The sequence below is a fragment of the Carettochelys insculpta genome, chromosome 6 (genome assembly GCF_033958435.1).
Source record: "Carettochelys insculpta isolate YL-2023 chromosome 6, ASM3395843v1, whole genome shotgun sequence".
NCBI classification, from domain to species: domain Eukaryota; kingdom Metazoa; phylum Chordata; order Testudines; family Carettochelyidae; genus Carettochelys; species Carettochelys insculpta.
Window position 1 is genome coordinate 58,545,330 of NC_134142.1, and position 23,149 is coordinate 58,568,478.

The window sequence follows — 23,149 nt, forward strand, 5'->3', positions numbered from 1 at the left end:
GTTCCAGCTGCATGGAAAAATTCTGGCTCAACAGCTTCACAGCTTCATTGAGCAAGTATCATGTAAGGTATACTTTGAAGAGAAAGGTGTTACAAGGGCTTGAAGGTGGGCAGAATTTGGACCACAGTCTCAGTACTACTAATAATGGAGAAGGACTTTCAGATCAGAGATTGATTTTGCAGAACTGGAATTTAACCACCCCTCCCTCTCTTTACTTGGAAACTCGGCATAACTGTGATGGAGTCACAAAGACAGACTAAACCCGGACTACTAGTAGCAATGCCATTTCTACAGTCACTTTTCTGATCAGAACTGCATTTTAAACATCATTCTTTAAAGAACAATAGATATAAAACATGGCAGGTTACAAAAATATTTATTAAAATCACATACCCTTACTCAGATTCTTATTTACATCTTAGATGATTAAAACAAAAAATTAAAAAAATATCCTTTTCACCATTTAAGTTCACTTACATTTTGCATTTCTCTTGGCTTTAACAATGTAAAATGACTTCCAAGTTTTTCACTGGTTGACTGTAATTCTAAACTGTCACATTCAGATTAGCGTGAATTATGATGGGTGACAGAGGGATGGCTGCAAACACTGGAGTAAATTGTGCCAAGTAGGCAGAGTCTTTCATAGGGACGCAATCTTTTTCTGAGTGACAGGCGCAGATTGGTAGGCTCTCTCATTCTTTAAGGATGGTATTGTAATAATACCTACCTCTTATAGACACTGTTGTACCAGCAGAGCTTAAAATATTTTACAAGAGGTGGTGAGTACTACTATGCCCCTTTTACAGATGGGAAAACAGAGGAACCAGGCAAGAAGCAATTTTCCCAAGATCACCCAGTAGCCATGCTGGAAATTGAGCCCAGATCTCCTGAGTCCCAGTCCAGTGTTCTACCCACAGTCTACTTACCCTCACCTCATACAAAAGGAAAGGCATGCTAATTATCTCCCCATTTCCACATCAAGGTGTTTTGCACCACCAGGCACACAACAAAGCAACAGTGCATGTGCTTCAGCAGGTGCAGACATTACAATCATGACAAGACCTTGGATGGAACTTGCAGCAGGGAGCTAGGTTCCATGTATTGTTCTCCTGGCTTAAGCACATATGTACATTGCCCAGATGCAGTACAAACAACTGTCAGTTAATACTGCTTGTTGAAACAAAACTAGTTCCCGCAGGAATTATTTTTGCCTGAATAATAAGAATACTTTTATTGTTCTGAGGTTTTTAAAATCTCCTAATTTGAGCCAAATTTGACTTTTCAGTGACCCTTTACATTCTTTCAGTCTTCCTTATGTCATCTTGGTAGCCTCACTGAATTTTCTCATTTCAATACCCTGTTAGGGTGAACAGCAGCCTGAAGAATCAATTTTCCCTTAAGTACATAATTTTGAAAAAAAAACAAACATTAAATCATCTCACACATTGATCTCCCTGATGCTCAAAAATACTCTGTTCTTCCTGTATTTACCATGTTCACTACACTGTCACTTAAGGATTTAACCATTTCTAGATCCATGTGCTCCTTCGCTTGAGTGACAAATATACTTAACAGTGTGAGACACCAAATCCTTTTGTGATCACCCTGCACATCAGAATGAAAGAGGTGAGACAACATCATTGGTATTTTATTGCTATCTGTCTTTTAGGAAGGTTTCTTTTATCTGTTAGAATCACAAAATGTTTGGAGACACTGCTGAGGCTGATGAATATCACATCACGCATTAAGGAATCTTACTCTTCATTTCAAAATCCTTTGCATGTCAGACTTCAAAGTATCCATAGCAATAAGATCAAGGTCAGGTGAGACATTCACTTGCTCGCTGCAATCTCCTTTTTAGTACCTTAAAAAAGCTGACACTGCCTTTAATTTCTCATGACAACACTGAGTTACAGTACTTTACCACCAAGTCACAAGTAACTCTAGCACTACTGCAGCTTATAGGTGATTTAGTTCATTTTAATTCAAGTCTCCTACGTGACTGAAGACTCAATAACAAAAACAAACTCCAAAATACATTTCCTGGCTTGCACAGAGCCAAGACTATGCATTAACCCAAAAATATATCAGTTGGTGGCTCATGTACTATGTTTCACTGAATCAAGTCCTGATATAATTTTAGGCTCAAAACATAGCTACTTTTGCAAATGTGTGCATAGAACGACATTATTACTAGACTTCTGAAAACACAATCAGAGCTGTGAGATTTATAAAATACACAGAAATTACATATACATACTCTTAAAATGGGTGGATGAGTATACATTTTATAAATGTTTCATACAGCTACCACATATTTGAGAAAATTTGTGTCTGTCTGTTCAAGAACTCCTAAACGGTAAAATTTAGGACCACCAAGTTGGTACGCAGCTTCCTCTTCTCACGATTTAAAACGAGGTAAGTGTTTGGCTGTGCCAGGAAAATGGAACATGCCTGGAATGGGATTGCTTCTCATAAAATGGAAAGGGAGGCCTCTGCTCTATAATGGCCACATGGGGGGAAGCAGGGGATATGGGATGGAAAGCAGGGACAGTTCAACTGTACAATAACCACAGTGCGTTGTGTGTTGGGGACGTGGGGGCAGAGATATGGACTGTGACAGTAATAACCCCATAGGGCAGGAGGGAACAGGGGTGGTGAAAAGGACCACTTATCTGTCATGTTTGGGAGCTTCTGTATGTCTGTCTGTCTCTCCTCCGCTGCTACTGCAGAGGCCATGGACAGCTGGTTCTCACCTGGCCACAATCTACTGTGATAACAGAGGGCTGGAGTTGTCATTTCTCCCTGGGGCAGCCTACATACCGAACCCTTTTATCCCCAGTCTCACCTCAGAGCAATTATTTAAATGAAGAAAACCAAAATTAACATGGAGTTAAGCACCCTCGCAACACTCGATAAATCTTACACTCCTGTGACATAAAGGAAAAAAATTATCTATACATATTACCGGTGTGGATCTGAAACACAGAAATATTAAAGCCTCTGGCCAAAAGACATAAAAAGTCTGTAGCAATATCCAGAAACCTCCTCTCCTAAGTATCAGTCCTCTTCTCACATCAGCCTTCATTTCAGCCTGTCTTTCCTGAGATAAAATAAGTAACTAATCTTCAGAACAGTCCAGAAAAGTATGTATGTACAGTATTCTTACCCCCATTATACAGGCTAGGCAGGTGACAACTACAAATTGTTTTAAACACACAACAAGGTAAACCTCAGTTTTGAAAATTAAATTTCTCCCCCTCAAACAGGTAACAGAAGGATGAATGGTGACATCTTTGGCAAAATTAAAAGTGTCTGAATTACCCACCACAGTAATATCCAGATTTTCTCACGGAAGTGTGTCCAGTAGATGGAATGGGCCCTAACAGCAGCATAGCTTTCGCTTCTCTTCTTCCATCCAGTTCCTCAGAACGGTCGTTCAAGAAGATGCCTAAAGGAGGTAGTGGAATTTACAGCACATTCTGAAAAGGCTGAGAACATTCTCTGGTAGAAACCTGTTCCACTAGCCACTGAATTTCCACCCTAACAGCCCTGCTGTTGCCATTCTGAATGGAGGTTCTGATAGAAGCTCATTCCCTAACTATGGATCACCTTTATGGCCAGATTCAAGTAAAGTAGGAGTTCAAAGGCCCTGGGGCTAGAACCCTACCTGACACTAAATGTCGCCATCTTCAGCTCAGCTGGAAATCAGGGTTACTTTAAGCTGTGCAGCCACCGAACAGGCCCTCCACAGGGGGCTTACAGCTTCTGTGCATAGAGCTGCAGGGGACAGGGCAGAGGCCCCTCCCCCCAGGTTGCTGCAGCTCCCTGCTGGGGCTGGAAGAGAGTGATTCTCCAGGAGTGCTATGCAGCAAGGCTGAATTAAGAAGGGGCTTTGGTGGCAGCAACTCAGGGTACCCTTAGCCTGGGGTGCTAGGCTGCAGCATGCAAAGCTGCTTATTTTGGGCCATCTCTAGCACGCAAGTGGGGGAAGGAGCTGGTTCCCCACACTGCTGTTCCTCAACTTCTCCACTGAAGCCGTAAGCTTTGAGACGTGCTGTCCCTGCACTGCCACTGCCTGGAAGTTCTGCCCCTGCATCTCCTATTGGCCAAGAATTGTGGCCAATGCCTGCAGGCAAGCACAAGACACATGGAACCATCTGTCCCCACCCCCCGGGTCCCCTCAATGGAAGCCGTGCCAGGTAAGCTCCCCACACTCCAACCTCCTGCTGCAGTCCTGAGCCCTCTTCTGCACCTTAAGTCTCTGACTCCCTCCAATACCCTGCACTCCAACCCAGAACCCTAGCCCTGAACTGGCTCCACCAACCTAGCTCCCTCCTGCATGCCGCATGCCACACCCCAACCCTGAGCCGCTCCTGCCAAAACCCTTCATCCCCAGTCCTATCCCAGATTCCACATCCCAGTCCTCACTTGCACCCCAATCCTCTGCCACAGCCCTGAGTCCCCTTCCACACCTTAAACACTCCTCATACCCAGCCTTCATCTCCCCTAACCCTGAGACCCCTCCTTTCATATGACATTAAGCTCTCTAAACAGTAGAAATTTTCCTGACTACCTCCTTTCATATTTACTCATTTACTACAGAACGGCTGTTTGTAAATATCAATTACTATACTAAGTGCAATTAAACCAGTAATTAAACTTTATTATGCTGACAGAAGAGAGTTTAAGCCTATCAAACCATACTTTGTACAGTAAACTTTCCTGTCCGGCAGCCCTGGGACTGGGAGGTTAATGGATAGTCAAATATTCTGGATAACAGAGAGGTATACCTAGCAATGTATAATACTAAAGAAAAACAAGATTAGATTTTAAAAACAAAATGCATGCAGAGTATTTTCCTTATCAACAGTCAACGTTTGTTGTTAACACATACTGTATTTGCTTGCATTTATCTTCACTACACCATACTTAACGGAAAATGTAACTAAAATTTACTTATGGTTAAAATGCCAGTTATTTGAGCATTTCAAACTGCCAGATATGAAAGAGTTTACTGTACATCTGCGGACAATCAACTTCCCTCTTCTCCGCTTCCAGAGGTTTGTTACACTTAAAGATCAAACTCTGTGGCATTTTAATGAATCCTTCAGTAAGGTGCTGTTGAAATAGATGTCCGGAAATGTTACAGTTCAGCTATTATATAAGCAAGGTGACTTTGGGAAGCAGATAAGCCTCACTTCAGCCAAGAAGGGTTACTTACCACTTTAACTGTTATTCTTCGAGATGTGTTGCTCATGTCCATTCTGTTTAGGTTTGTGCGCACAGTGTGCACGTCTCATCGGAAGTTTTTCCCTTAGCAGTAATGGTCAAGCCAGCAGGGTGCTCTCTGGAGTGGCACTGGCATATGAACCTATATATATCCTTGCTGGGTCCAGGCCCCCTCAGTTCCTTCTTACTGGACTACTCCGATGAAGGGGAGGTGGGAGGGATTTGGAATGGACACAAGCAACACACCTCGAAAGACAGTTACAACGGTAAGTAACTGTTCTTTCTTCGAGTGCTTGCTCATGTCCATTCCATATAGGCAACTCCAAAGCAGACATCCCTGGAGGTGGGATCAGAGCTCTACCCTTCCACTGAGCAGGGGACAGCCCTATCCCAAGGGACATCCTCCCCAGCCTGATGGGTTAATGCATATTGGTTGGCAAAAGTGTGGACAGAGGGCCAAGTGGCAGCCCTAGAAACGTCCAGAATCAGGGCCTGCGCTCTTGTAAAGTGGGCCGTGAGCAGAGACCTGGAACTTCTGCCAGCCTACAACACTCCATACAGGCCATAACGTAGGAAGAGAGTCTCTGGGCAGAGACCAGCTGACCCCTCATCCCCTCTGCAATGGCTACAGAAAGATAGGGGTTCACTTCTTTCTAAATAAAAAGCTAAGACCCTTCTGTGATGGAGTGTGTGGGGGGGGGGTGCATGTGAGACTCAGGCTGGATCTGTGTGAGACAGGCAGAGCAGCTCCCAGCGACTAAGGATGACCCCCTGGGGCTATAAGCTAAGGTGGCAGGTAACACCTCTGACCTGAACAAAGAGCAGGGAGGAGCTGACCTGGGTTTGAATTGGAGGGGCAGTTAGAAGCTGGAAAGAGAGAGCTGGAAGGCAGCCAGCCTAGCTGGGGGGAAGCTACACCCCAGAGGGGCACCCCTCAGGCTCCTCTCCCCAGGCTGGGTTGGAATGACTGTCTCTGCCGGCAGTCCTGACACCTCTATGCTGAGCTGTGCCTCTGTCAACTAAAACTTCCTGTTTTACTAGCTGAGGGAGAGTAACTCCTGACTGCGGATGAGGTGCAGTGCTTGGGGACCCCTGAACTCCTTCACACCTTCTCCCATCCAAGGTATGGAGAGCCTGATCTTTGCATGGGGATTTGAGTAAAAGACCAGCAAGAAAACGTCCTGGGACTTCTGGAAGTTTGACACAACCTTGAGCAAGAAAGAAGGGTGGAGGCACAATCTGACTTTTTCTTTGAAGGAAACAGCATAAGAGGAACTTGCAGTGTAGGGCTGAAGCTCAGAATCCCACCTGGCTGATGTAATGGCCACCGATAGGGAGACCTTGTAGGACAGTGAACACAATGCCAGGGGTTCGAAAGGAGGGCCCGTGAGCTTAGCCAGAACCAGATTAAGATCCCACTGTGTGACAGGTTGTTGCATGTGCATGTAAAGCCTGTCCAGACCCTTCAGGAATCTGTTAACCAGCAGATCCACAAAGAGTGTGTTGCCCACAGTCCTACATGGAAAGTGGAAATGACCCCCCAGGTGGGCCCTGACCCCTTAGGTCTAAAAGATAATCTAGAAACAGGGGGATGAGGGAAGCCATAAGGAACACCCCTTTCCAAGTGGACCAGGCAGAGAAACATTTCCATTTGGACAAATAGGGGGCCATGGTGGAGGGCTTCCTGCTCTCCAGAAGTACCTCCTGAACCCAGGCTTAACACTAGAGCTTCACTGCCATCAACCACAGAGCTTCCACACCATCAGATGCAGGAACCACAGGCCCAGATAGTGGAGCCTGCCAAAGTCACAAGACAGACTCAGGTGAGTAGTGAGCCAGTGCTGCCTGGGCCACATGGGCACGGTAAGAATCAACAATGCCCTGAATGCCCACACCTGCAGGAGTACCCAGTACACCAGCAGGAAGGGAGAAAATGTGTACAGCAGACCCCCTGGCCAGGGAGTAAGCAGCACAGCCCCCTAGCAAGCCCCTGCCTAGACCCATTAGTGAGCAAAACCTTGAGCACTTCCTGTTCTGGCCCATGGCAAACAGGTCCAAACAGGGAAACCCTCACCTGCAGGAGACCTGCAGGGCCACATCCCCCTGAGGAACCACATGTGGCCTGAGAAAGTCATGTTCAGATGTTCAGCCAAGACATTATGGGCACCTGGAAGGGAGGAAGTAAGTGGTGGATTTTCATCCCAATGCGGAGGTCCCACAGATGCAAGGCCTCCTGACACAGTTGGTGGGAGTGCGCCCTGCCCTGCCTGTTGATGTAGGCGACTGCTGTTGTGTTGTTGGACAGTATCAGGACTGACCTGCCTCTAAGGCAGGGAAGGAAGGCTAGGTGGACTGCCCTCAGCTACTTGACACTGACATGCAGAGAGATCATCTCCTGACCACACCCCTTGCTTCCACACCCCCAAGACGAGCACCCCATCCAGAGTCCAAAGCATTGGTCACAAGCTGAAGGGATGGTAGTGGTCTGGAAAATGCAAGCCCTGCACACACTTCCTCTTCCCACGTCTACCAATCCAGGGAACTGAACACACCCAGGGGAACGGTCACAACTCTGTCCCATGAACAGAAGGACAGTTTGTGTGCCTGCATCAGCCACATCTGTCATGGGTGCATGCAGAGCTTGGCATGCTCAATCACACAGGTGCACACCCCTATCGGACACAGGAGGCGCATGCACCCATGACAGGACCGCAGACTTGATTGCCAGGAAGCAGGACCTGGGGAGGGAGGCCCTGGCTGCCAATGAATCCAAGGTAGCACCCACAAATCTATCACCTGTGTAGCGATTAAGATACATTTGGGCTAGTTCAGTAGGAGGTCCAGACTCTGGAAAAGGCCCTGGCTGGACCAATATGGGCCCACACTTTGGTGGCACATCATCCTCATACCAGCCAATAGTCCAGGTGTGGAAACACCTGGACCCCCCCCAACTTCCAAAGGGAGGGAGCAATGACTGCCATGCATTTTGTGAACACCCGCAGGGTCACTGACAGCCCAAAGAGGAGGGCTGTAAATTGGTAATGTTCCCTGCATACTGTAAAGCACAGGAACTGCCAGTGTCAGGATGTGATGGAAATATCGAAATAAGTATCCCTTAGATTGAGGGCTGCAACATACCAGTCTCCAGGTGCCAGAGAAGAAATGATGGATGCCAGGGTCACCATCTTGAATTTCCCCTTGACAATAAAGGCATTTAGGTTCTGGAGGTTGAGGATGGGAGGGAAGCAGGAAGTAATGGCAACAGAAGCCTGTGCAAACCACCCTGGCGGGTAACAACTTCATTACACCCAGAGCGAGGAGTTGACCCACCTCCTCCCGTAGGAGGTGCTTGTGGAGGGGTCCCTGAAGAGGTACAGGGTTGGGGGATGGGATGGAAGGGGTTACATCCCCTTGCCATCGTTTCTAATAGCCAGCAGTCCTAAGTAATAGCTTCACAGGCCTGGTGGAAAGGGAACAAGCAATCCCAGAAAGGAAGGCATGAGACTGGTAGCCTGTCCCCAAATGCACTGTCAAAATCCCTGGTGGGGCCCCAATGTCCTGCCCAGCAGGCCTTGCCCTTGGTCCTTGAACAACTGGTGATGGTGTCTCCCATTCTTTCCACTGCTGTTCCTGCTGCATCGGTGTCTAACAGCGCTGCGTGACCTGCTTGAGAGTGCACAGAGGGTCTGAACCGCTGAGCCAATCTGCCCCTACTAGGGCTCCTCTTCTTTTGGGGCACTGGGGACTGAGGCCAGTGCCAAGGCCTGTGCATTGCTGGGCAGTCCTGACGCCTACTGCACCGAGGCTGGTGTGCTCTGCATTGATGGTGCCACGCGCAGGGCAGACTCCATAAGGCTCTTAAGGTGGGATTCTCTCACGCTTGGTCCATGGCTTGAAAGACCTGCAGATCTTTCAGGCCTCAAAAGTGAGCCTCATCCAATTACTTGAGACAAGCCACGTGAATATTACTGTAAGTTATCGGTCTCTGGCAACTCCTGCAGAGTTTGGAGCCCTGAGGGCCAGGCATGCCCAGTCGCACACATCAAGTGCACGGCCCACGGACCTCTTGGTCTGCAACTGATAAAAACTAACAACTTGAGATAAGAACTATGTACACAAAGACCGCTAGAGGGCACTTGGCTGAGAGCAAGAGCATGTTCCAATGACATGAGCGGTAAGGAGGAACTAAGGGGCACCACTCCAGGAGGCATCTTGCCAGTCTGACAGATACTGCTCAAGGGGAAACTTCCACCCACACACATATGTTACGCATGCACACCTTCCTGAAATGGACACAAGCAAGCACTTGAAGAATATTCTTTGTTAGTAGAGACAGACCATTCCTCGCATTGCTTAAAAAAATAAAGCCCTCTTCAATACACTAATCATAACTTACTTTTGAAAGGCTGAAAAATTCTTTATACTTGTCAAAAACATCCAGCTGCTTATTTCCTTTCTTACGTTGAACGTTAACTCGATCATGTAGGTCAAAATATACAACTACAACAAGTATTCATTAGTTCCTAGCTTTTGTTTCCCAGCTATAAAGGTGTACTATAAGAAGATTATTGATGCTTTCTGAACATTATTGATGCTTTAAAATCAAAAGAATAAGGAAACAGATTATTTTTAATAATACACTGAGTGCTTTCCTTAAACATTAAAATAATAATTGGGACATGGTGTAAGTCACTGTTTCTTTATAAAGCTCAAACATTTTTGGGCAGAGCCACAAATGGAAGTAAGCAGGTTTTCTTAATTCTACAAAATGTTCATGGAGTTTTCCTCAGTAAGCTCAAATGACTCGATGTCAAAGGAGAAACTTCATGCACTCAAGAACTGGACAGAAGAGAAGGATAGAAAAATGTTCAGCTCTTTTTAAAACTAGAGCTTTCTTGGAAACCAAATGATTTTACATAGTGAGATTTTTGTTTAGGAATTAAAACTTATTCATTAATGTACAGCACATCATATAATTTAATTAATGTCATTCTCTACAGAGCAATACAGTTCATTCAGTATCATTAATATTGATCTTATACACATACAAGATTGAAGTCATATCTTCCTCCGCTTACTGCAAAGTACAAAACAGCTTAAATAAGCTAAAAAGCTATATATCACATACGACAGTTGTAGCAGATTGATTTTCATGTGGATAAAGTTTATAGTAGTGGTGTTTTGAACTTCCAAGACCCATACAGATGATACCACACAAAAACAGTTGTGCAAACTAAGGCTCAGGAGGAAGAAATAACTACCTCCTTTTCCCAGCACCACTTTTCCCTGCTTTACTGCTTCCACTGCCAGACTTGCTGGAAGATTTTGAAGAGAAAAGTCTTGTCATGAACTCAGAGACATCAGGCAGTTCGTGGTTGGAATTTAGCATATTCATTGACTGCTCCATTTCCTGCACATTAAATCAGAAAATCTAAATGTAAACTTATGAATATTCAAGTCTGTTTTGGAAACATCAGTTGAACAGGCACATTAAGCAGCTTTGCAATTTCCTCAGTCGTGTTGCTACGCACTAGTTCTCTAGTGAGCACAACAATATAAAGATAATTTATTTGTGCAACCACAGCCAAACCCCAAGTACACAAAGAAACTTAAAAAAAAAAAACCAAAAAAAAAACAACCCTCAGTATAGCCAAGGCAACCATGTCTCAAGTAGCCTTACAGGGCAGACACTTGTATATAAATATTATCCATCTATCAAAGCTAACCATAACTAAGATCCTCTGAATATTGTTTTGTCTCAAAATTTAAGCTGTTTAGATTTAAAGATCAATGTCCACTTCCAGACATATTTGTAAGTTTTTAAAACTTTGGGCCAAATCTGCAAAAGATTAGTATTTATTGCATATCTAGCAAAAATTTTCATGGGCTAAATTTACACTGCATAACAGCTATTCCTTACCCCCATTTTCAGTCTCTAGTCTCAATAGGAAAGTCCACAGTGCTATTTTTAGCACAGTAGCGTGAGCCTAAATAAGCTGACCCAGGCCCTGAGACTGCTGTGGGTTTTTTGGGGACCAGCATATATGTACTCATATCTACTAATTACTGCACAGCTATGATCCACAGCCTTAACATCTCCCTTTCCTATGCACAAAAAAGGATCTTAAGGTGAGACTTTTATCCATCTATGCTTAACATAGCTTTAGATGATTTAGCATAAATATCCTCTCATTTTGAAAAATAAACATGTTTTCTTCTTTTACAAAAGAAAAATAAACACATTGGGCTTGTCTACACTTACCCCCAGTTTCAAAGGGGGCATGGTAATCAAGGTGATGGGAGATTACTAATGAAGTGCTGTGGTGAAGATGCAGCATTTCGTTAAGGTAATTCTCCCTCGCAGCAACTTCTAAGTGTCAGACTTCGAAATGCCCATGCTACTTTGAAGTGCTTTTATTCCAAAATTTTGGGGTGTAAAGATACTTCATAGTAGTGCAGGTGCTTCGAAGTGCCCCCAGGGGTGAATTAGCTTAATGAAGTGCTGCATATTCACCACAGCACTTCATTAGTAATTTCCTATCACTCTGATTACAATGCCCCCTTGGAAGTTGGGAGCAAGTGTAAACCCAGCCATTATTAAATACAAGGTACACTATCAAAACAAAAAGCAGTCAAGTAGCACTTTAGTAAACTATTTCGCTAGTCTTTAAAGTGCTACTTGACTGCTTTTTGTTTTGATTATATATAGACTAGCACGGCTTCGTCTCTGTCACTATTCAAGATATATTATGTTAGCTCTTAACATGAAGGGCAGAAAGGCAATGCAAACCTTCCGAATTGTGCTACAATTTCAAGTATCTTTCAAGTAAGACCTAACAAAGTTAACTGGGTGGCCTGTTGATATTAAACCTATATTTAATACTTATAGAAGAGTATAACTATTACTCCAGCTTTATACAATGGGTATCAACATGCTGATTACCCAAAATTAAAATGAACAAACAAACAAACAAAAAAACACACCACCCTATTGAAGAGTGTAGTAAAAGCTCTTTTTTTCCCCATAACTGAATGAGTTTTAGGCCTCTACTGCCCCTTAATAAAAGCTGAAGATAAGAAGAGCTTATCTTTCCACAGCAGCGGATGAGTATATGCATTTCAAAAAGATCAACAGATTTTGTTTGCTTTTGTTTAAAGCCAACCTCTAGAATTTAACCTGGTTCAACAGCATTTCATAGGTCTACCTTCAAGTTTTAGCTTCTATCAAAGATAAACCAGTGGCATTAAATGCTTTCTGGTTTTAGCTTTCAATATATTTCACTTTAAAAAGGCATGGACACCTGTAAAGTACTACTAAAGACAGTGGTTTCTGAGAAAGAGGAGTTGGAACCAACTGAATGCCAAAAGAAGCAGCCACCTAAGGACAGACAATGAACATTTTCAGATAACAGAAAAGATTTAGTAAACACCTTGAATCTCCACTTTGTTCTAGCCTTCCGCTATTTGGCATGGTAAAAGGACAATAAATTAAGATCATTTTGAGTGTCTACATTAAGGCTCCGTATCATAATACCACTGCAACACCTGTTGTAGTTAACAGCAGAATAAACCAAGCATTTTTGGTGGAGATGCAGGTAGGGAAGAGAACCTTAAGTCTTATCCCTCAAAAGACACCTGTTGGGTCTTCAATGCTTGATTTCAAGTGAGGAGTACAAATTAGAGGAAGTAAAGAGAGAGTAGAGAATTAATTGCTTTTTGCAAAAGGTCTGGAAAATATCAGAACATAATTCACAGTTGTACATAATTAAACTCTGTGTTCCGACGTAAGTGCAGTTACACACATCTGATACTAGACCCCAATAACTCTATTTGGAACTTAGTTTTTAACTGAATATGACTGTCCATTATGCGTCCTATAAGGCAAAATTCAATTTGTGCTGTGTTTCTTTTTTGTAACTTAACGTCTCATTACCACTGTTTGTTAAGAATTTGAAATCCATTAACATTTTTGATATCCACTCATACCCAGCATACTTACCCGTCTCATGTCAGGATCACTGGTATTGACAACTTTAGGCAGCAATACAAATATCAGTAATGGAAGAACCATCATCATAACCTTAAACAGAAGAGAGAATTCAAAGACGATTATCTTGTTCTACGTATTTTAAGAAAGAATGACATTCAACACCCAAGAGTGACGAGCAAGTCATAGCTGAAAATCTCTACTTCAAAACTATTGAGCTGTGTCTACACTTGCATTCCTCTTTTGAAAGAGGCATGCAAATGAGGCAAATCAAAAACACAAAATGAGGCACTGAATTACATATCTGGCACCTCATTCGCGTATTCTCCTTTCAAAAGGAAAAAAGCAGTGTACACGGGGCTCTTTTGAAAGTAAACACCATCTTCGAAAGAACCCTTCTTTCTATTTTGTTTCAGGAAGAAGGGTTCTTTCGAAGATGGGGTGTATGTTCGAAATAGCTGCATCTACGCTCCTTTTTTTCTTTCAAAAGAATATGCAAATGAAGTGACAGATATAAATAAGTGATATTTGCATTTTCGATTTGCCTCATTTGCATGCCTCTTTTGAAAGAGGAATGCAATTGTAGACACAGCATTGAAGATTAGGCTCAACAATCTGGCAGTTTTATAAGGGGCTAAGCAGGAGAATTCAGTTTAAATTCTAGACTTGGTGACTTTGTGGCAGGGAATGAAATGCTTCAAATGGAATATGGTTCAAGTCCTAAACTCTGACTGCTACAAAAAAGTAACACATTCTAGAAATGTGGAGGGTAAAAAAACCCACCATGTATTATAAAGGCAAACACCAGAAGGAAGTTCCAGAATGTATAAGTGGGATGGAAGTATGGGGCAGAGGAGGCTATAAAATTCCCATCTTTTATTGAAAGGGCAAAAACTGAAATGAAATTACAGTCCCTCCCCCCTCAACATTCTATCAGAGTAATCTTTCAGACACACTTGATTAGGAAGCCCAAAAGATGGATGTACATCAGCTCGGATCCTACGTACATACATGTCATAAAAAGGTGTATTTAGTGTGAAGTTTTTAATGTAGGTAAAAAGTTGGCTAAGGATGGACTGTAGGTGAGAAATGTAAAAAGGTAAGAAATAAGCAAATATGAGAGACATTCATGTCAACTTTTAGACCACACATTACAGCCTTGAAAAGGTGTCAGGAGGACAGGATCTGTTCCATGGTAGAGCAACCTAACAAAATGGAGTTTCAAGGACTCACAGCTCATTCCCATCAGCAGCGTTGTAGCAAACAACAGACTTCATTCCCCTGAAAAATTATTTCAGGATTTTAGGATAGTTGCAGAATCAGATGTACTGATATTTACATTGCTACATTGTGTGTGTTTAGGGAGGTTCATGAGTAAGGATTCTCAGCAGGACTGCAAAGCATTTAAATAAACTTTAGAGAGCAAGGTTAGAGCGCACGCCAAATATGTCAAAGTGGCTGAGAGCTCACATATCTTCCAAAGCAGGAATGTGGAAAAAGCCCCTCACACGTGGCCCCCAAAGTTGCTTTTGTCTGGCCTGTTCTAGGCTCTGAGATGGGGCCAAAAATGAGGGTTCAATGCATGGGAAGGAGCAGCTGGGTAGTAAGCAGGAAGGAATTGGGTTCTGGGCAGTAGTGAGCTGAGAGCAGGGGCATCTGGGCAGGAGGCAGAACACAGGAGTGGCCTGAGACAGGAGTGAGGGCTGCAGGAGCAGGCCAGAGGTGAAGATAGGAGGAAGGGTGCAGGAGCTCGCTGGGGGTGAGGGTCTGGGCAGGAGGGATGGCGCACAGTGAGCTGGGCTGATGGCATGTGGTCTGGAAGTGAGGCTGCAGAAGCCGGGTGGGCTGGGAGTGTGCAGTTTGGAAGAGAGGGCGCAGAAGCATGCTGGGGGTGGGAGATTTGGGTGAGAGAAAGGGTGCAGGAGGGGTTTGGGAGTGCCATTGTGCCTACCTGATGCAGCTACAGAGGGGAGCCTGCAACTTGACTCTGTGTGCGCTGCACTGAACACAGCTGCTATCACCACAGAGCCAGATTACATGCCCCCCCACAACTGAATGCCCTCCCCCAGAACCAGGTATCTCCAGCTCTCCCATTCTAATTCAATGCTGACGACGCACCTGGGCCACTGCTGGAGCTGCCACTAAGCGCTTCTCCCACCAAGCAGTGGGGCACATGCACGGAGCAGCTGGACAGCACTTCCCGCAGGCCGCTCTCAGGAGGGACTGCATGTAAAGGCTCCAAGAGTTGAATGTGGCTTGAGAGCCACAGGTTGCCTTCTTGTATTCACTACATCACAGTGTCCTACATGTGGTGAGTGGTGAACATACTGGACACCATGGCTCTAAAGGTTTATTATGATTCGCATTCTGAATATGTAGTATCTTGTTTTGAAAATTGCATGAAAGTAAAAAAAAGGTAACCATACAAGAAGTGTGTATACTCAGACCAATCCAAGCTAGCTGGAGTGTATCACAGGATAGAGATGCTCTTGAGCCAGACATGACTAGACTTTTACTCTTGACTGTTCCTAATACACATGAGCATAGTTATATATCAAATATTTTTATGACTGTTGGAAAAAAGAATCACTGTTCAGTCACCAAATTAGTTCTATAAAATGTTAACACTGTAGTTACATTTGCTTTGCAATGGATGCAGATATTTAAGCACAAGCTATGAGCTTCCCCATCTTAGATTGGTCCAAATCTTATTTTTTTAATCCTACTGGCATAGAACTTAAGCCACCTGAGCACAGTGCACATACATAGCTCTGTTTACATTTGGGACTGACATTAAGAGAACAGTGTGCATGTTGGTATTTCTGACTTGAAGACTTTAAAAAACAAGGCTATCAAATTAACAAAAGCACATTTACAATTATAATATTGTTCAAGATAAGAAAATAATAGTACCTAGAGAGACAAAGCCATTCCTTTAACCTATTTTAATATTTAAAAAAAAAAATCAATGCTTCTGTGCTTTGGATGCATCATTTTCATATTTTGCCTTTGATTGCCCCAAAATTTTGATTTTGTTCTCTGCATGTTAGATTCAATGTTCGCTTACAGTCAAATTAAGTAGTATAAAAGCAAGAAATAATGTTCTCATTATTTTAATTGTGAAAAAAGTCTGATCCAAGAAAAGATTAATATTTTACTGTGCATATACAATTATGCTTACTGCCCCAATACCTGCTCTTATTAATGAAAAAAACAGCAAAAGAATCTTGCTGTTGGCTGAAAGGGTGATATTTTATATAACTGTTGCATCACCACACCACTGACTTCATCCAATTATCAGTAATAAGCATGTTTCAACAACTATAAGCCTATAGCTGCTGTTTGGCTGGCGTAACCATCCATCCCTAGAGATGCCTCTTATCTGAAGGACATTATACCTGAAAATAAGCTTGTTTTACTGAGATTTACAAACTGTTTGTGTATTTTCTCTACTTCCACGAATAACAACATTTTTTAATTTTGACTGGTGTGGATGGACACCATCCTAAATTTGCTCATAAGAAACGTTTTGGTAATATCTGAAACCAGCAGCAAACAGATTTGTGAGATGCATGTATACATACCATAGGGTTCATTAGAAAATCTGTCCATCCCCAAGACTCTCTTTTTATGAAGTAAGAAGGGGGTCCAGAAGATTTCATCTGAAGTGGGTACGGCAGCCTGACTACTTCTGACGTTTTGATGTAATTCACGTATCTTGCTCTAGTGAAAAAAGTTTTTAAAGCATTTTTAAATTCCCCTCCTCTAACTTGACAAATGCTTATTTAAAATTCCTTCTAAACAAAGCTTGTTGCAAGATTACAAAACTAACAAGATGCTATGTGAAAGTGAATCACAGAAGACATTTGTCCATATATATTACTCTCTTTAAAAGCAATATCCATCATCATATCCACTGATAATACTGCCCCTAATCTTTTTCCAGGCTGTCAATTACGGTAGAATGTAAAATTTAAAGTAGGAAGGTAAGGAAAAAAGAAAAGACCAGAAAAAGTACATCCATTTGTTCAGAAGCGGTTGGTGATCAATTGCATGTGTTAACTTATGCATGCAAGTCAGGAAAGATTAGCCAACTAGCTTCACTATGACAAACTGATTAAAACTTCAGAAAAAAGATCAGGTTCTTCCATGTCTTCTAAAGGCACCTTGCTGTACTCAGCTGCCTTGCTGCGTGCAGCTCTTCAAAGCTACGGAGAGCTCAGTAACCAGCTAACTCACTTTGTCAAGCATAACTGTGAGAACACATTCTTCTGAGTACTGATCACCACAGCCAAGTCAAATATGAATTATGTTAATTTCTGAAATGTCTGCTTAACCCTCCAATGCCTGAAAGTGTGTCTCAAATTCATCAAAGCTCATTTTCAAGTCTGGTATTTCACAGCAGCTCAGGAGCCAAATCAATGAACAACTTAACTCAAAAGAACCACAGTATGTAAATTCATAGTTTTATTTACTATAGTACATTTACGTTTAAACAGCATGATGGAGAAATAGTTATATGTACTTTATGCTCAGAGAAAAATGACTGACCAAGTATTTTATCAATTTCAGTTGATTAAAAACATATTAAGATCTTAGGCTGACTCTACACAGGCCACTTCCAAAGGAAGTGGCATGCTAATACATGGAGCAAAAGATGCTAATGAGGCGCAGATGCAAATTCCCCATGCCTCATTAGCATAACGTCATGTGATTTGGAGTCCAGAAGACCGTTCTTCTGGACTCCAAAACACCACGTACAAGTGCAGCGCCGGGGGGGCGCGCGCTTCCGGAAGGAAGTCCTTCTTCCGGAGGCCCCCCAGGGGCTGCGCTTCTACACAGCGTTTTGGAGTCCGGAAGAACGGTCTTCCGGACTCCAAATCACATGACAGTATGCTAATGAGGCACGGGGAATCTGCATCTGCGCCTCATTAGCATCTTTTGCTCCGTGTATTAGCACACCACTTCCAAAGGAAGTGGCCTGTGCCGAAAGGGCCTTACTGTTTGGTCAATAATTAAAATCAGGTGTTCTGATATCAATTATAGTAAACCCTACATTTAATGGACAAATGGGGTGGGGAAGGGGTGTCAGTTATTTCCTAAAGTCTGTTAAATGCGAGGGTTTACTGCTCCCCACCTCTCCCAGCCCCACTCTCCTCCCAAAAAACCAACCTCCACAACCAAAAAATAAAATAAGAAAAACAAAACAAAACAAAAACAACCCTGCCACTCATCAAAGCTGCCACTGGAGGAGGCCCTGGACCCTGCCCTGGCTCAAATCCCACCGCGTATCTGGGACTCTGCCACAGCACATGGCTGAAGGTGCCACACCATGCAGCTGTGGGTGCCTCGCCACATGCAGCTTGAGGCACCCCCTGTGCATGGCTAATGGCACCTCGCCACGTGTCTGCAGCTGCCTCACTGTGCACTGCTAGAACGGCCACTTCGTGGCCTGTAAGAACTGCTGCCGCCGTAACCACCACACACTCCTTTCACCAGGGGGGAGTTTGCACCAGCAGTAAGTCTTCCCTGAACCTTTTTCTTTTTTTTTTTTGGTGGGAGGAGGATGATTTAGGATTTTATGGACCCCTGCAGACTTCAGGAACAACCAATGTCCATTGCTCCCGAAGTCCACTAAATCGGGGTCCGTAATATCAAGGGTTTACTGTACTGCAAAGAGCTGCAAAACACAAGTTAAAGAATCAACCCTGCCTGAACCTCCGTCTGTTTGCTGTAGATTCTAATTATTTCTAACAAACAAATTCCCCCACCTCAACTCAGGATCCTTTTTAAAAACTGTTTTAAATATTTAAAAGTTAAATATGTCATGGCCACTAACAGGATGAGTTATCTAATGAGGGCTTTTAGTTTTTGATATTTGGTAACAAAAAATCTTGAACTATTATGGGGAGTTATTCCAATAATACAGACATGATATGTGCAATTAAATGCAAAGACTCAGTTGATGTAATGTTCAATTTGAAATATTCATCTTTTCAAAGTCAGAAAAATAAGCATTACTGTTCTCACAGCCACCTTCCTTTCACCTGTTGGTCTTCTCACATAACAGGATTTCCCATGGCATGATCACTTAACATGTGAAATTAAAGATGCTATACATATATAGAGGCCTGCAAACGCATGAATACCCACTTTATATCCATGGATGTCAATGCAGATAGCCACAGCTCATTTTTGCAGATATGGATGCAGATACAAATACTGTATTTGAAACTCTGCAAATATGTATTTATACAAATTTATATCTGTGAGTATCCGCATCCACCGATATTAATGGGGATATCCATTTTTGCAGTTAAAGAGGTGGATAAATATTTTCTATCCATGCAACGCTCTACACATACACACACACCTATTAAAGAAAAGTGCAATTTATACATTTATTTCAACTAATTAGCTCAAATAAATTCCTTTTATTAGACAGGATAGTTATTCCTTTATACTAATTGCTGAATAGCGTACAATAATGTACAGTTGTGTAGTGATGTGTACTACGATACCTTAGTGTAATGCACACAAAGAACACAGGTAAAGTTGTGTGGCTGAGGCAAGCACAGGCAAAAAGTATAGGGGTCTGGGCCACAGTTTAGTAAAAGCAATCCATTCTTCTTACTCACACAGCAACCTGCTCCACCCCCAGAATAAGCACTCTTCAAATAACAACTGTAGGTTGACTGAAGGAGCATGAACAAAATAGCAAGAAAGAGAGTCCAAGGACACAGTGACCACCTTCCTGACTCAGACAGGATGTAACCAAGCAAGACAGAAAGAGAATACACACTAGAAATAGAAAGCAAAGAATCTCAGGAGACCTCTGGAAGCCTCTCTAAAAAGAAATGAGGTAGAGATTTTACAGGCAGGTTTTATTTCACGTTGCCCGCTATCAACTCAATAAATTATTGAAGTGGTAAAAGGAAACTAAGTTCTTCCAAATCTTTTCCATTTACTCGTGTTAACATTATGAGAATAGGAAGGAGGAAAAAAATCAAAACAAAGCTAAATCTTTAAAGCTAAATTTCCATGTAAGTAACTTTTGAATAAAGTTATAAACAATTGAACCTTATGATCTAAAATGGAAGTCCAAACCCTGTCCTACTTACAGTAAGATCAAGTAAAAATAATACTGTCAACTGCTTGCAGTGGTTTGATGCAGAAATAATCTGAAGGGCTCACCTCATTTTGCCTTTTGAAGTTATGTCCACTCGCACTGGTTCAAACCTATAAGCTGGGGATATAACTTCTACTACATAAGATCCAGATGGTATATCATGAACCACAAAACTTCCATCCATCCTGGGGAAATAAAATATTCACCACACTTCAATATACAAGAGAGGTACACACGTAAACATTTTAATGAGGCTTTATATATGTGATGTCACCTGATCATTGTCATTCAGAGACCACATAAGGAGTAGCCTACAAACTTCAGCAGCTACTATTAAGAATTTAGAGAGGAAAAAGAAAAGCAGTTTTAAAATCACTGGGGGTATTCAAAATCAGAATGCCAAAAATAACTTGGTGGAAGCTTTTCAGCTGTGACTGACTACTTGTATTACACCTTTTTCGATGTCTGCAACATCTGTAGAACAAGAGAAGGCAGCTTTCTTAGTCCCTTGCTTGCACAGCCTATCTAGCTCAGTGTTTCTTAAACTACATTCTGTGAACTTGCAGGTATTCCGTAAGCATCTGACACTTCTTTGATATCTTACATTGATGGTATATATTTTACATTATTAAAACCAGATGTTACTTCTTCATTGCTCTGATACCCGAATAAGTTAATTTTGTTTGTGCTGGATATGTTGCTGTTTGGAGTTTTTTTTCGGGTCTGACAATTTTTTGAAGGAAATTTTCATAGATGTTCCACGTAAAAAAACACTACCCTTTGATGCTCCATGGTCTCAAAAAGTTTAAGAAACACTGATCTAGCTGATCTTGTGGGGAACTTGGAAAGATAGGCAATTGAGAAATACAGTCCTGCCCATAATTCTGTGCTTCTCCTGTCATAAGTAAGGCAGCTTTAAGTATGTCAGCCAGCTAATCCTCATGAGCAACCTGCGGCATCAGCCTCGGGGCAAGTGAATGAGAGAAACAGCTGCATACCAGCCTGTCAAAACACCAACATGACCAGTCAAGAGTGGCAAGAGGGCCAGAGCTTTGCATTCACAAATATAAGCTGTGGATATCCACACAAACACCTGCAGATATGGATATAAAGCAGATATCCACACATCTGTACGGGCCTAAGTACAAAACTGGTGTCCACTGCTGCAAAAATGAGCTGCTGATATGCACATATATAAGTGGGTATCTGTGGATTTGCAAGGCTGTTGTAAGGGAAGCTCAGCCAGGACTCAGCTTCAAGCTAATCATACACCTACCAATCAAGTGTAAGATCCCTGAGTGGAAGGCCTGCTTGTGGCACTAGCTAAGTGAGCATATACCCAGCACAAACTTTAACGTATGCTGTTGTGCTCCCCGTGTGGCAAACACATACAAGCTGGCCGTCTGGGGGCAGGACTCTGGATGTCACAGCACACCCAGGCTCCAGCAACAGCACGCAGGAGGCTGGACGGTGCGGCTGGACAGCTCAGTGGCTGCACTCCCAGCCCCAAGTCACTCCGCTTCCAACTCTGAGACCCTCGCACTCCACCGCAAACGTATAGGAACTGTCTTATGGCTCCCACTCCGCTGCGCAAAGGAAGGTTGCGAAGACAATTTGGCAGCGGCTGCCCCTAGCCCTGCTCCCCAGAAACGGTGCCACGCGGGCGGGGTAAGGAGAGGAAGATCCCGCGGCGCAGCCCGCGCCGACCTGTGGGGGGCAGGGGCAGCAAAGACGGGGGGAAGCTAGAAATGAAGGGCCCTGAGGAACCCTGCAGCGGCGGCAGCGCACCCCAACCCCTGCGCCGCTCACTTGAGGAAGCCGACGTGCTCCTCCCCGTCCACCAGTACCCGGGCCCCCGCGATCCAGTCCTGCGGCTTCACCCCGGGCACCACGGCCCGGCCCTCGATCTTAAACCGCTCCCCGGAGCCAGGGCTAGGGCCAGGCCCGCCAGCAGACTCCACCGCCCCGGCCGCCTCCGAGCTCCACGAACCGCCGGGCAGCACCCATAACAACAGCACGAGTGAGTGCAGCGGACCCAGCCAGGCGGCCATAACAGTCTCTGCTTTCCTCCCCCACCGCGCATGCACCAAAAAGGAGAGAGGGAGCTCAACGCATGCGCAAAAGATTACGACGGGGGCGGGAGGGAGAGACTGCGCAAAACAGAAGAGCCGGTTAACTAGCTGGGGAAAGAGAAAACGTACAGCACATGCGCCAGAGGAACGCCGCGGACGGGGAAGCGCGCCTGCGAGTCACGTGGAGGAAGACTGGCTCTAGATGGGCGAGACGGTTGGCTGCGCCTGTTACCGGGGTGGAAGTCCTGACGTTGGTGGGCCTAACGTGAGCTGTAGAGAAGGGAGAGCGCCGGGTACTGATCCAGCCCCTAGCAAACGCGGACACTGGGAAGTGAGAGATTTTGCTGCGGGCCCAAGGCAGTTTCCCAATGCCCATTGCTCGGTTTCCTACCCACAGCAGCTGAGAAAGTTTGCTGAGAGCAGAGCCAGTGCTGCACAATTTTTCAAGCTCCCATTGGCTGGTTCCCGGCCAATAAGATCTGAGAGATTTTTTTCTGGAGGTGGATGTAGTGGAGCTCCGTTAATCATCTGCCATTGGCTTGTGTCTGGCCAATAGGAGGGGAGGTATTTTTCTGGGCAGGGAAGCAGTGCATGATAGGGGCCAGTGGTAGCTGAGAGGTTTTGCTGGGGGCGGGGGCAGTGCAGCATGATTTCTCAGCTCTCATTGGTTAATGTCTGAGCACTGGGCACTGCTGTGGACTGGAACTGTGAGGGGACATCACACCCTTA

The 23,149-nt window shown here is 43.8% G+C and overlaps 1 protein-coding gene across 1 annotated transcript; it reads right to left on the reverse strand.

The window, feature by feature from the left end:
• Positions 1-4,606: 4,606 nt before the first annotated feature.
• On the reverse strand, positions 4,607-22,421 carry EMC7 (ER membrane protein complex subunit 7). Its single transcript, XM_074996959.1, has 5 exons — positions 22,158-22,421; positions 20,414-20,533; positions 16,804-16,942; positions 13,232-13,312; positions 4,607-10,642 (listed from the first exon to the last, which is right to left on the reverse strand). The coding sequence occupies exons 1-5, from the start codon at positions 22,397-22,399 to the stop codon at positions 10,490-10,492; spliced, it is 735 nt and encodes a 244-aa protein (XP_074853060.1). The 5' UTR covers positions 22,400-22,421; the 3' UTR covers positions 4,607-10,489.
• Positions 22,422-23,149: the final 728 nt, after the last annotated feature.

What these genes read in the sequence shown, in the direction of transcription:
- EMC7 (XM_074996959.1), bottom strand. Translation starts at nt 22,399, where the DNA reads ATGGCCGCCTGGCTGGGTCCGCTGCACTCACTCGTGCTGTTGTTATGG. An exon ending in ACTTCAAAAGGCAAAATGAG is followed by an intron (nt 16,943 to 20,413) that starts GTGAGCCCTTCA and finishes TTTTTTCACTAG; the next exon opens with AGCAAGATACGTGAATTACA. An exon ending in ATTTTCTAATGAACCCTATG is followed by an intron (nt 13,313 to 16,803) that starts GTATGTATACAT and finishes CTTCTGTTTAAG; the next exon opens with GTTATGATGATGGTTCTTCC.